This window comes from Neophocaena asiaeorientalis, unplaced genomic scaffold (assembly GCF_003031525.2).
Source record: "Neophocaena asiaeorientalis asiaeorientalis breed wild unplaced genomic scaffold, Neophocaena_asiaeorientalis_V1.1 scaffold123, whole genome shotgun sequence".
Lineage (NCBI taxonomy): Eukaryota > Metazoa > Chordata > Mammalia > Artiodactyla > Phocoenidae > Neophocaena > Neophocaena asiaeorientalis.
Window position 1 is genome coordinate 13,861,729 of NW_020173666.1, and position 13,574 is coordinate 13,875,302.

A 13,574-nucleotide genomic window follows, 5' to 3' on the forward strand; every position below is an offset into this window, starting at 1 on the left:
CCTTCTGAAAACCAATAATTTTCAAATGTTTGCTAATGTGATGGGTGGACCTTGTCTTAATTTATTTCCTAATTTACATTTCTTTTCCGATTAGGGCCAGTAAAGATTCTTTGGTGTGCTTGTTTTCCAAACTGCACTTCTTTCTTTGTGAGAAAAACTGCTTTTTTCTTACTTTGGCAAATGGAAATAGAACCCGTGCACGATCACAGGAAGAGATGATGTTTTCCAGACGGACACACCCAGGTACGTCTCAGCATTTTCACAAATAATCCAGTTTTCCAATTTTGCAAGCCCAGCTTTCATGAGCTTTGCAAAATCTATGCGTTGCCAGAGGGAAACAGCCAAGAAATAAGGTACTGCTTCTTCTCCAAAGACTTTTAATAAAATTGGAAAATTGTCTTGAGTTCAGAAAACTTACACTGGAGTTGACGGGAGCACCTAAGAGATCCACCATCTGGAAAGAAGAGGCGAGTCCCAGCCCTGGGCAGAGCCACCGAGGACGAAAGTCCTGACCACAGAAGCATTGGGTAGCGGTTGCATTTTCTGAATTGGGTGGATATGCAGAGGGTGCGGCCTTCTCAAAAATTTTTGCTGAAAATTAATTTAACTGAGTGTCCTGCTCTTACATCTGCTTTCTGAGCAAGACAGATCCTGAGGCTAGGGACAGATCCACTGCTAGTTGACCAGACGCCTTCGCGGTCTGTGCAGAGGTGCTGCCATCGTGTGGCCACAGGAGAGATGGCGTTTCTGAGGGCCTGGGGCTGAGGGTGACCTAGGAACCTGATGGGGTGGTGGCGACGTCGAAGCAGGTCCCCGAAAACACCCAGCGATTGCTAATGAGGGGCTGACATGAATGACCCCCTCGACATCAACCCTTACCTTGCTTTGGAATACAGAAGTCAGGGAAAGTCTGGAGACTAAAGGGGAGAATTCTGACCTCACACGGAGAGGCTGATTGATCTGATGTCATTACTGACATATAGAAAATTGGTAAACAGACCTGACTCACGTTTTGTGACTCCTGACCCAATGAATACATTGAGAGTCATTTTCTCCAGTTAGACGTTCAGACAAGGCCTGGAGAGACAGGGGAACCCAGTGCAGGGTGATAAGTTAGAAAAGTGTGGGTGCTGCGTGAGACAGAAGAAACAGTGAATGGGCTTGCGGGGGTCTGGCAGGCCTGGGTTCCATCAGGGCTCAGCTACACACAGGTTATGTGGTACTTATTGATGACGGTGACAGTGGTGATGACGGGGAGGGTTGGGGGCCGACCATGACGGCGATGGTGATGATAATGATGGTCCTGAGATGGTGAGGGTGGTGGTGAGGATGGTGGTGGTGATGGCGGTGTCCATGGTGATGGTGGTGGTGATGGTGGTGGTGATGGCGGTGTCCATGGTGATGGTGGTGGCGATGATGGTGGTGATGGCGGTGTCCATGGTGATGGTGGTGGTGATGGTGGTGGTGATGGCAGTGTCCATGGTGATGGTGGTGGTGATGATGGTGGTGATGGCGGTGGTGGTCGTATAATAGGCACAGGAGCTGCTGAAATACCATCTCCAAAGCACTGAGCTCTTCATATGCACTATCTCAGTCCTCACAGTGACCTCATAGGGGAGCACAGATGAGGAAACCAAGGCTAACATGTAGAACATAATTTGAAAACACGGATTTTATGGATGAGGGCTTAGATGCCAAATGGTACAAAGAGGTAAGGTGACTTGTCCCGTTCGCCCAGCTGGTGGCAGAACCAGAACTACTTTCCAGGGTTCCTGGCTCCCACTCTGGTGCTCCGACCAATGCTTCTGAGAAAGTGAGGCAGAGATCTAGGACATTCTTATAATGTTCCTAGGCCCGAGTCTGAAGGATATAATAATAATTTTTATTATAATATAATGCAGGGCATACTGCAAAGAGAAGATGGGATTCCCAAAATATAGTACCAGCTGCTGAGCCAGGATCCTGCAGAAACGTTTCCTCTCTCATCCTCACCCCGTCAACCAATACCAAATACCACCCTAGAATTGGGACCTTTCTTCCTTTCCCCTGCTGTCAGTCTGCCCTACCCCCGACAACGTCTCCACGCAGAGCCAGGCAAGTGGGTATTTGAGGAGACTAGTTTAACTATAAATTTTGTTGTTGATTTGCACCGTGTTTGGGAACTCTGTGCGCTTAATTCACATGAACGACAATCTAACACCCTTAATTTGTAGCTTGTGTCAAAACCCTACTTACCTGGGGACACAATATTAACCTTGGATTTTTGGAGGTCAGAGTCTCAAGGAAACACTACCCTTCCCCTCATCCATGTCCCTCGATGACTGATTATAGAGACGGAGGCAGATGTCCAGACAAAGTCAGGAAGGGAGTGGACCTCACTCACTGATAGAAATCAGTACACATGCTCATTTTCCCATGTAGGTTGCAGGTCAGAACCAGTTCATCATGTGAGTCACAGAATTTACCTTACCTTGGGTTTCTCCCCAGCCAGTGATGTAACATACTGTCCGGTCCGCGACCACGTAATTCGGGGATGGCAGACAAGCTGGGATTACCTTTTCAGTGATGATGGCAGGGCTGAAAGGAAAACATCAAAAGTTACATTTGACTGCCCTGCTGGGAGACTTCTGCCATTCATCTGTTGGTCACAAGATCCCACCTGCCCCACAGCCCCAGAACGCTCTGAGCTGGTATTTCTTCCTTGCTTCACTGACACAGCGTAATGTAGAAAACAACTTTTCATCCTCACATTTGCCTGTAGTATCTTATGAGTCAAAAAAAAAAAAAAAAGAATAATTTGTTTCAAAGGCACCAGTTGTGGACAAGAAACTAGAGGTGGGAACAGAGATGACAATGGATGAAGTTAAGAGGGCTTCAGTCAGCAGGTAGACCATTCAGCTGAAGTACAATCACAGGGCTTTAATAATAACAAGTGCCTTGTGCCACTAGGAGCAAGCTGCCCCATCTTCGGGGTCCTCAGATTCCTCACCCATGAATGTTACAACACCATGGCTGGAAGAATCCAATATAATGCAAGATACCAAATCAAAGAGGATTAGAAGTAAGTCCCTTGCCTAAGCAAAGTAGTATTGTTTTCCACAAACTTTCACGTTGGAGTTCCAGAGAATCAAATATTAGAACTTTGACTTTTAGACTTGATTCTATTTTAGTAAGTTCAGGAGGAGAACCCATTGAAGGTGAGAAATGCCTGATTCTGATTAAGAACCATCATGGCCTTCAACTTTGAAGCAGACACACACTGTCAGAGCTACCAGAATAGATGGGCGTCTCACATGGAGTGGGGGCCGCGGTCATCACGGTATAGGTTCCCCTCGCGGAACGCCAATGCCTGAGACTCTTGGGGTTTGGGGAGCCTGGGGGTGGGTACCCGAAAGCTCAAGCGCATCAGTCTATCGGAGAACACATCCAGAACCCACGTTCACTAAATGACTTGCTCGAGGATCACAGCTTTCCTGATGGCCCCAGGGGACCATGGAGAAAAGCGAATCAGCTCCTTTTTTAGGCTAAGCCAAGAAGGCCCTTTCTTTCCTTTCCAGAGCGTCCAAATACCCCAGGGAGTCGCTCAGTTTACTGACCCAGAAAACTTGTGAAGTGTTTTCTGTCCAGACCCAGCGAGCCCCACTCAGACTCTTTACCCCTGGGCTGGCCACATCCTCGTCACCGTCACCGTCGTCCCGCTGTCATCTGGAGCCCATCATGCATGACCGATGGGCTCTGCGTGCCTTGCTGACTGTCCCAAATGTGCCTAGTCTCAAAATAGCAGTCTGTTTATTTAGCTGTCTCCCTTGTGCCCTGTTTCCAAATACTGCTCACTTTAAATGACGTTAACAGATTTATCATTTTGTCAGACTTAAGAAAACACCATTTCAACAGGAAACATAAAACCAGAGATAGGAAGAAGGAGAATTTGCACTTGTGAATTTTGAGTGTGTGTGTCTGTTTATAAAGGGCATCGAAATATACATAATCCCATTGGATTCCCCCAAATATATTATTACATTGAAAAGAGAGTGTCAACCTGGAATAATTGAATAATTCTCTGATTATGAATGTATATTAGCTGGCTGGGGAACATTAAGTGAGAGAGTTTGAGGGGTAACCTGTACCTCATGTTTCAACTCGCTCTTTTTCCGCAAGAGGAAACTGTGTCCTGGTGCCTTTGTCGTGACCACGGCTAGTAAGAGGCAGGCGGGGCTGAGCCCAGGTTTTCTCACTTGAAGGTCAATGCCTGTCCCAATGCCCCATGCCTTTGGGGTCCTAGACGGGGCTGCCCACACACAACTCTGTTACGGCTCATAAACCCAGCGATGAGCAAATGTTCTCACTGCTCACAGGGTGAGAGTCACGGGCGAGCCAGTACCTGCTCAGCTTGAGCAAGGCGATGTCGGCCCGAGTGGGCTCCGGGAACAGCTTGGTCACTTGTATTTCCTGGACACTGTCTTCAATGGCGGTCTCTCGGTGTGCGCCCAGGATGACCTTGTATGATGCCGGCCCTGAGTAGCTAGAGAAGACAGCAACGTTAGGAACAAAATCTGGGCCAGCCCTTCATCGAGTACCCTTCTAAGCCACAAACACTGCGTCTTCTCCCCACTGGGCTACCTACCATCAGAGACCTCCGAGTGGCAAGAAACAAGTTCACGGTTTACCTGAACCTGGCTGTTAAGGAATGTTCTCGGGGCTGCTTTTGGCCTGACCACAGAGGAAGAATGACACCAACACTGAAGTTGGCGCAGGACAGATAGGGGTCTGTCTTCTTCGTTTCTCTCTAGAAACACCTCCTCCTCTCTCGTCCAATGGCCCTGGCAATTCTGCCTCAGGCCCTTCTCATCCATTCCCTGGTCCCCAGTGTCACTGCCACGAAAGGAAGGAGGGAAGGAAGGGGAGGGAACAGGGAAGGGGAGAGGGGAGGAGAAAAGGGTGAAGGAAAGGAGAGACGGGGAGGCGGAAGTCTTTAAGACGAGTGAGTCTTTGTGTCAGGGGTCCCCTAAACATACCTGTCCAGGCAGTGGGCAGCAGTCAACACCCACTCTGGCGATATTAAAGTGCCTCCACAGAAGTGGCTTCTAGAAGGAAATCTAGAAGGAAAATGTGCCAGGATTTTAGTTCAAACCTGATGATTTATTCTACAGAAAGCCCAGAAGTAGTGCTCACTCTGTTGTGATATCGCTGACGTTCCCAAAGGACAAGGTGACCGGCCCGTCATCGGGATGGTGGGAGCTTTGAGCTGTGCTCCTGTGGTGGGTTCTCAGGAGGTCACTACACCACTCTGGAAGGTGGCTGGCGCACAGGCGAGGCCCAGCAAAGCCATGCGACTCCAACAGGGGGTCCACGCCCATGGCTTTGACCCTTTGGCCCTGGACTCCAGCTCCCTGTCACTTCTTTTTGACAAGATCTATGCAAGACCCGACGAGTCATTCTTCAGGGAACCAAGTGGGATCCTGAGTAGCCGTGATTCACGGGCATTTGCTAATCTTACCTGAGAAAGCTCGCTCTGGGGGGAACGTCTCCTAAATCATTTACTTTATAGGACTGCTTAGGCACGGGGTCACTCATAAAATCTGTGTGAGCCGCTCCGAAGCCCATCATAATGAAAGGGACACAAATAGTAAGTGAATGACCAGCAAGGCGATTATCAATCTGGAAATAGACCACAGCGCATCTTGGGAAAGAAGGAATATGAGATACGTGAAAGGTGAAGGCTCCGTATCTCAAGCAGTTACTAAATGATAAGACAAATAAAAGAAAAGCCAACTCAGCCGGGGAATGAAATAGACTATTTTCATTCATCGATAGCGTCTCACAAGCGGAAGGAAGACCGCGGAGCACAGCGATTGGGCGCATGTGCTCTGGTGCGACATCAAAAGCACATCAGCCTGTTTCCCGCGTGTGCTTCGAATGAGACGCCAAACGGGCTTATCAAAGGCGAGCACCACTGAAAGATAACCTGAACCTTCTGGGTCATGTCGGATGGGGACTGATCACTCTTAAATTACGTCGATCCTGAGCTACCCTTCACTGAAGGAGATGGCGTTTTGCAAATGGGTGAGCACCCTTTGATTAAATTCAGTAGTTCTCAAAACTGTGGAAGGAAGGAAGGAAAGAAAGACAGAAAAAAAAGAGAAGAGACTCAGTGTGATATATTATAGATAATTTAATCTTTACCCTCCCCCTCCAGGTGTCCCATTTCTAAAAATATCCCTTTCTCTTCGTTTGACAAAGTAACAGTGGGTATCTATCGAAACCCTCAAGGCATCTTCCATAGTTTTTTAGCACTATGGGAACTTAGTGTAAATTGCTACATTTATCAATTTTGATGAGAGCTGCCCAGATCAAAAAAAAAAAAAAAGCTTCTAATTCTGACTATTTTCAAACTGAAGAACATAGAAAAGAACATAACGAAAAAAGAAGCAGACTCACAGATATAGAGAACAAACTAGTGGTTACCAGTGGGGAGAGGGAAAGGAGGAGGGGCTATATAGGGAGGGGGAGTGAGAGGTTCAAACTGTTAGGTATAAAAGAGGCTACAAGAATATATTGTACTACAAGGGGAATATAGCCAATATTTTATAATAACTATAAATGGAGCAGAACCTTTAAAAACAGTGAGTCACTATATTTCACAGCTGTAACATATTTTACAGCAACTATCCCTCAACTAAAAAACATAGAAAAAGTTTTTTATAGTTTTCCTTACTCCTTTGCAGAACTTAGAGGCAGGTACTGATACTGAGGGTATGTGGATTTAGTGTGAATGTAGAAAGGTTTTGCAAGGAGTACACAGGAGGATGGAATACACTGTTTCTGGACATGGTGTTACCTTTTTCGAAGGCTGACTTGCCAGGGCCAGGAGTGTGGGGTGGACACGCACCCACCTACAACCCTTCCGGGACACTTCTTCGGCTCTACCTTGGGCTTTCCACAATCAAATGAAGAGGAAACTGTGGCACAAAGTGGGAAAAATTTGCATTTGAAGACGTGAGAGAGCAACTCGTGATAAATTCATGGCTCGTGGCCAAAGCACTGAATTTTTGACATCCCAAAGCCCAAACTAAATAGTAAAATCATAAACAACTTTTGGAATATTTTTTCTAAGTTTCAAGAGTGGTAGGGGACAACAACATTTCCTTCTCCTTTCAAGAAAATATAAGTACTTTTTTTTTTTTTTTTTACTGCTTTCTTAAGGAAGTGATTAAATAAATTTGGAAGAATTAGGCGTTAGAATGAGAGCTTTTTGGAGAGGAGCTTGACTGACACAAATTGTTATTCTGACTTGATGTGCTATATCTAGAGAGTGAGTCATCGTCACCATCATCATCTGAACCATGTAAAGTTTACTGAAAACCATAATTGTCATCCCCATTGAAAGGCACTAAGAGTATTTTTAAAATGTGAATCTCTGTGTGTGCACGTATGTGTGCATGTGTTTGTGTGTGTGCACGCAAGTGTGCGTGTGTGTCTGTGTGTGTAGCAAGGATAACAGTCCTAAACTAAAATAATGCCTTCTCTCAGCCAGTTTCAGGATGGCTCTTCCAGGGAGCCTCCCAAGACTAACCCAATGCCACGGGGATGACTTCCGTTCGCTTGCCTTCCTCTCTATTCACTCTCCCACCTGCTTTCTCTCTCCACCTGGCCTGCAGGGTTCCTGGAGATTAGGGTTAATGCTCCATCTCTGGTTGGTGCCACTTACTAATGTCTAGAACAGTTCAGGGGCTACACAAGGTATTCATAAAGGGCTTCCCTACTGTCTGGAGCCCTTTAAGATCTTCAAAAACAGAAGCATAAATCATCGTTGATAATAACATTACAAGGAGAAATTTTTTGCTCTTAATCAACCAAGAGATTCTATCCTCTAGTGAATCTGGAATCTGAATTTTCCAAATACCTTTCCAATTGTCTTGGCCTATTCTGAGAATCTATATACAGAAGTTTTTTTTTTTTTTTTTAAAGAAGCATGCAATATAATGAAATCCTACTCTCTAACACTGACCTTAATTTCTCTTACTGTGTCTTACACAGGATAGACTTACAGAAATGGACTAAGAAAAGAATAACTACAGATATTATGGTACCCTGGTCTTAGTATTCAAAACAAAGCTGAAGTTCTATTTATTTTAAATTACTTATTATTTGTACTGTTAGTGTTGGTGGAATTGAAATGAGTTGTTAAAACCAATTAACAAAAATTTACAATTTAAAATAAATGAATATAAATAAATAAAATTATGTTTAAAATGGGCATCTTTCAATTTTTATTTTATTTTATTATTATTATTTTTTTGTGATATGCGGGCCTCTCACTGTTGTGGCCTCCCCCGTTGTGGAGCACAGGCTCCGGACGCGCAGGCTCAGCGGCCATGGCTCACGGGCCCAGCCGCTCCGCGGCACGTGGGATCTTCCCGGACCGGGGCACGAACCCGTGTCCCCTGCATCGGCAGGCGGACTCTCAACCACTGCGCCACCAGGGAAGCCTGCATCTTTCAATTTTTGAAATTAATATTAAAGAGAAAAACAATACAATCCCTTGATAAAATTGAGAAGCAGAATACTGTGCTGAATAGATTATAGTTCTGGTTTCAAATTGTTTTACTTATGTGCAATTTGCATGGTGCCATTGTTTTAATAACACAGAATATTTACACAAATTTTTCAGGTGAGTTGCTTAAAGAAGCTTACGTGTAGCCTAAAAAGTTAATCAGCGTTACTTTTTCATTTTAAAGATGTTTTCCATGGGAATTACAGACGATGTAAAGTTTGGAAGTTTTAAGGAAAATTGCTATTAGGAAATTTCTCACTTACATAAAGGAAATCCAAAATCTCCCAGGAATAAGCAATAAAAATCTTTTTTAAAAAAACAGAGAAGATGAAAATAACCTAAGAAAACAAAGTCATACTTCAAAGAGATTTCATATTCTGTAAAATCTGAATAAACTTATCGAAAGCCATACAAGCACACACACAGAAAGTACCCTTAACCGGGGATAGTCACCCTGTTAAGCACCGACCTGACATGTTGGAGGAACTGTGCTGAATTTACTCATTCAGCAAATATGTATTCAAATATGTATACGTAGTGCCTGGCATGCACTAGGCATTGCTCTAAGCACTAGAAAGAAGGACACAGCTGAGGTTTGTAATCTTTACCTTCTGACGGTGGGTACGTAAAAAGATGTTGCACTGGAAGATTCAACAGAGGCCCCAAGGATGCCCGGGGATGTGTAAGGTAAACCTCCATCTGCAGACATCAAGGCAAATAGCCTCTTCTACAATGCTGGTACACTTACCCAAGTCAAGGATGGAAAAGAATCAGGTTCTTAAGACGGAAGAAAGAAGAAAGAATGGAGAGAGGGCTGTTCCAGCGGACTGTGAGGTCCCCGCTTCCTCAGGATGTGGGCACGCTATCAGACCACGTGGTCTGATCTTGAGACATATTTCCTGAAGGATACCCAGGCCTGCCTCACACTTGAGAAGCTGATAGCGTCTGGTGGTGACTGAGGGCTGCACCTGGGACGTTACTGTACTTCCCTTCAGTGGGAATCAGAGATGCGTGAATCCCAGGCACAGCTGTAGAGGCCGGGGCGGGACTGTCAAGCTATACAAGTTAAAGGCAATCGTGCCACATAGGCAGCCTGTCCAGGATAGCGAGGCCACGCGGTAAGAGGCAGTGGGGTACCAGAAAGCTTCAGGTTGGCAGGGAGGAGTGGAAAGGGAGGCGCTAACCCCACCAGGGGCTCTCAGATGGAGGGCCACCAAGAGAGCTTGTGCACAGCAAACACGCACTGGAGAACGAGTCAGCTATAAATTCCCCAAGTCCAGAGAGCACAAGGACAGCAGCCAAGTAGAATCTTTCCTGTCACCCTGACCTCTCCCTCCTCCCCCTGCTCTACCCAGCAGTGGCCCCAAATCAAAGCCCGACAGTGTGGCTCCGGAGCTCTCAACCCCTTCCCCAAACTGCCTCCCAAACCATCTCCGGACGTGGACTTAAGTGGCTTTGCAGCAACTTCTCTGCTCCGGCCTGTCCCCGCACGTGGCAGACACAAGCAGATGCAGTCAAACGGTGCAGAGGAGAAGTCCAGACTGGTTAGCGGGAACCAGGACAGATGGTGTTTGCAAAGATGGCTCAGCGGAAAGTAAGATAGGGTCCAAATCAAAGTGGCTTACATTGTTCTCCAGACCTATCTATGGATTTGTTACCTCTATCTATCTATCTATGGATTTGTTACCCCAGACTTTTCAGAACTAACGTCAACTCCCCTTTCCCTGATCCAAGCTTCTCACTCCCTAGAAAAGTCTCAGAGAAACGAGGAAAGAACCCGGCAAGCTTCCTCTAAGTTGTCTGACTAATGCATGGCTAACGCATGGTCATCTTAGGATAAAGAAAGCTGGGGCTTTGTAAAGAGCTGTGTTACTTTTCATTGAATTCTTAGGATGACAGTTTATAGGTTTACAATGTATGTTGTCTGTTTAGCAGTTTCCTGCGGTTTGTGCTTTCTTTCTTCTCAGCTGCTGAAAGAGAGAGTTTCCTATCTGGGTGACTCTAAGTTTGTGTTTCATGCCTCCCACCCCAGACACTGGAGAGTTCAGTGGAACTGTCTGGAGGCTGATTAGATCACCTCTGAAGTTGCTCTTTTGGAGAATTTTGCATTTATTTTGTTTACAGAGTCAGAGGAGGGGGCGGTGCCTAACAAAGGGGGCCACGAGTAGGACAGATTCAAGAGGCCCAGGATGAAAAGAGGGCTCCCAAGGAGAGGGGACCCTCTCTTGCCCAGAAGCGCTCAGCCCAAACTCTTGTCTTGCAGATCTAAGACCAGGTGATGCTGCATTTATTTAGAAGTCATTTCCTTCCAAAAAAGAAAGAAGCTTACCACAATGAGGGACATCGCAGTAGTCAAAAAGTTTTCTTGGATTTGTCGTGTAGCACCAGGGACCATTGACATCACCATCAGGATTGCGGCAGTACTGGAAAAAGAGGCTGGCATATAGGGGGTGGCACACACCGGGGCGGGGGAGGGCAGAGAATGTCACGTGAGGCTGGCATATAGGGGGTGGCGCACACCGGGGCGGGAGAGGGCAGAGAATGTCACGTGAGGCTGGCATATAGGGGGTGGCGCACACCGGGGCGGGAGAGGGCAGAGAATGTCACGTGAGGCTGGCATATAGGGGGTGGCGCACACCGGGGCGGGAGAGGGCAGAGAATGTCACGTGAGGCTGGCATATAGGGGGTGGCGTACACCCGGGCGGGAGAGGGCAGAGAATGTCACATGAGGCGCAGACACTGGTTTCACTGATGTCCTGAGAAGATGAAGGGTTAGTGCTCCTTTGGGGGGGAGGCAGGCAAAGCTATCACTTCAGGATGCGTGTCAAGCCTCTGACTCACAGAATGCCATCCGTCACTTTTCGTTCAAAAGGAGCTCCAGCCTTGAGGCCACTCCCCTGGGGAAGGGGTGAAGACCCTGAGGCGTCTTGAGGTAGAGGCTGTATAAAGGGGCCTCCCCGCTCAGCAGCCTGTGTCCGTGGGGACCATAGGGACCCGGCAGTAAGGGACTGTAGACGTGGATGACTCGTCCTGTCCCTTTGCTCATGTCAGTCTTCTGCTTGATGGCGCTGTTTTGTTTGCTGTTTGCTGTGGCTTCAGAACTGCTTATTCCCCTGGCCTGGGCACCCTCTGTGGGTCAGCTGTGGAAAGACTGTGTCTTCCTTTTCCTTCCCTCTACACACCTATACCCCAGAGGAAACCACCCCAGAGAATGTGTGGGACTAGGGGAAATCCTAGTGGAGTCCTAATTACGCATCCAGTTTTCTTCTAGAAAAATCCAACTACAATGTCATGAAGGTCATCTTTGATCACTGGAAACCATAAATCAGTAACAAAAGCAGACAGGAAATGACACACATGGAAGTGATAAAGACAGGGAGGTTGGCTTGCCCGTGCTAACGCTCCCTCCCACGCTGAGGCTGGTTAGATCCTACGCTTGGTCCCCTGAAATCTCTCGCACATCTTCCTCTCCACCCCACACTGAAGCTCAGTCAGGCTGACTTTCTGTAACAGAGGGTCAATTCAGTCTGCAAAGACTTGTCAACAAAAGGCAAAATCGAGTCCAAATCAAAGTGGCTCTTACATTTTTCTCCAAACCTGCCCGTGGGTTTGTCTCTGGAGTGAAAATGTTGTGTTTGTGGGGCTCCTGGGCAGCCCACTCCTGGCAGGGGACACCGGCCACCGTGGTCGCCTTCTTGCCCCGGTATCCTTTACCAGTGCCGAACATGCAGTCTGTCGGGGAGAGAGAATGGTGGTCTCCTGTCATTACACAGAGCCGGGTGACAAGGAACAAACGCAGCAGTGCTAGGTTTCTCTCAGGACAGACTGTGGTCACATCCTTCAGAACGCAGGAGTGCTAAAGACGTCAGTGAGCTCTGCTGAATTTGACAAGTTACCAGAAATGCTATTGGCTCAGAAATGATCACGAGCTGAGATGCTAGACTGGGAGGTTTGGCCAGGACACTAAGATAATCAATTTTATAACAAGCTGAGTGGTGACACAGATGCCACCGTGAGCTGTTAGATGATTCTTGAACACCTCAACAAGGATGGAGAGAAAGAGTGCGGATTGAAAAGGATTTTATAAAAAATATTATTTTGGCCAGAGCTGTGCTGTGAGTTCCCACCTTCTGGGATGAAAGAGGTAATAAAGGGATGACGAGAGGCCCCTTCCCCAAACTCATCCCTCACCTCAAGCCTTGCCGTTGGGGGATTCGGCAGAACCCCTCAGAGAAATTGATGTGTGTTCCATAGGGGGACCCAGTGCCCAGTGCTCTGATGGCCACATGGAAAATCCACAAAGCAAAAGCTGGGCCAGCTGGCTTCCAGGCCAAGGAGCAGGGCTGGGCTAGGCGGCCTCCAGTGTTTTCCAGGGCCAGGGTGTGTGAGTTACTCGTGCACCAAGTGTGGGGCATCACGTGAGGCCATGCGAGGTCTTATCAGGAGGGATCCCCAGCTGGAGCACGGCACTCAGAGTCTCACCAAGAAAGAGTGGGGAGAGATGAGCTGGCCCTGTGTGTACAGCAGCTGTACAGGTGTACAGGTGTTCAGTCGGGAGCAGTAGGGGAGGTTTCTCCAGCATCCTGGAGGAGGCAAGTCCACCTCCGGAAGGAGAGGGGGGTCTCAACTAGAAACCAAGTTCTCATTTAATCATTCCTGTCTGATTTTGGATTATCTGAAAGTGGTCAGACAAGCCATGGGACCCCTGAGCTTTCATTCCGGGGCAGGGGGAGAATCAGCCCCCTCGGTTTCCTTACCCTGCAGCGGTACAGAGCACTTCCTGCCACCTGACAACCACAGGACCAGGGGCCAAGCACTTAGAGTGACACGCGGGCGAAGGGCCAGGGAAACAGAGAGGACTGTGATATCTTCATGTCTCCCACCTCAGATGACAACGACATTCTTATGCTCAGGCCCCGAAACCCTTGGAGCTGCATGTCCGCTTCGCCAGGTGTTTGTTGGAGATGATCTTTGACGGTCCTCCTAGCCCTCCTAACTCTGTACATTCAAAACCAAATCA

The 13,574-nt window shown here is 47.4% G+C and overlaps 1 protein-coding gene across 5 annotated transcripts in view; it reads right to left on the reverse strand.

Moving 5' to 3' along the window:
- The window catches only part of PLG (plasminogen), a 44,608-nt gene that overhangs the window by 2,051 nt on the left and 28,983 nt on the right, over positions 1-13,574 (reverse strand). For 2 of the 5 annotated variants that reach the window (XM_024747968.1, XM_024747966.1), the window contains 6 exons: positions 12,138-12,286; positions 10,884-10,977; positions 6,839-6,959; positions 5,016-5,096; positions 4,382-4,522; positions 2,471-2,577 (listed from right to left, as the gene is read on the reverse strand). In XM_024747968.1, coding sequence (XP_024603736.1) covers positions 2,471-2,577; positions 4,382-4,522; positions 5,016-5,096; positions 6,839-6,959; positions 10,884-10,977; positions 12,138-12,286 — 693 coding nt within the window. Of the gene's footprint in view, positions 1-2,470; positions 2,578-4,381; positions 4,523-4,612; positions 4,617-5,011; positions 5,097-6,838; positions 6,960-10,883; positions 10,978-12,137; positions 12,287-13,574 lie in introns of all 5 variants that reach the window. The other 3 variants (XM_024747967.1, XM_024747969.1, XM_024747971.1) reach the window with 3 other exon arrangements.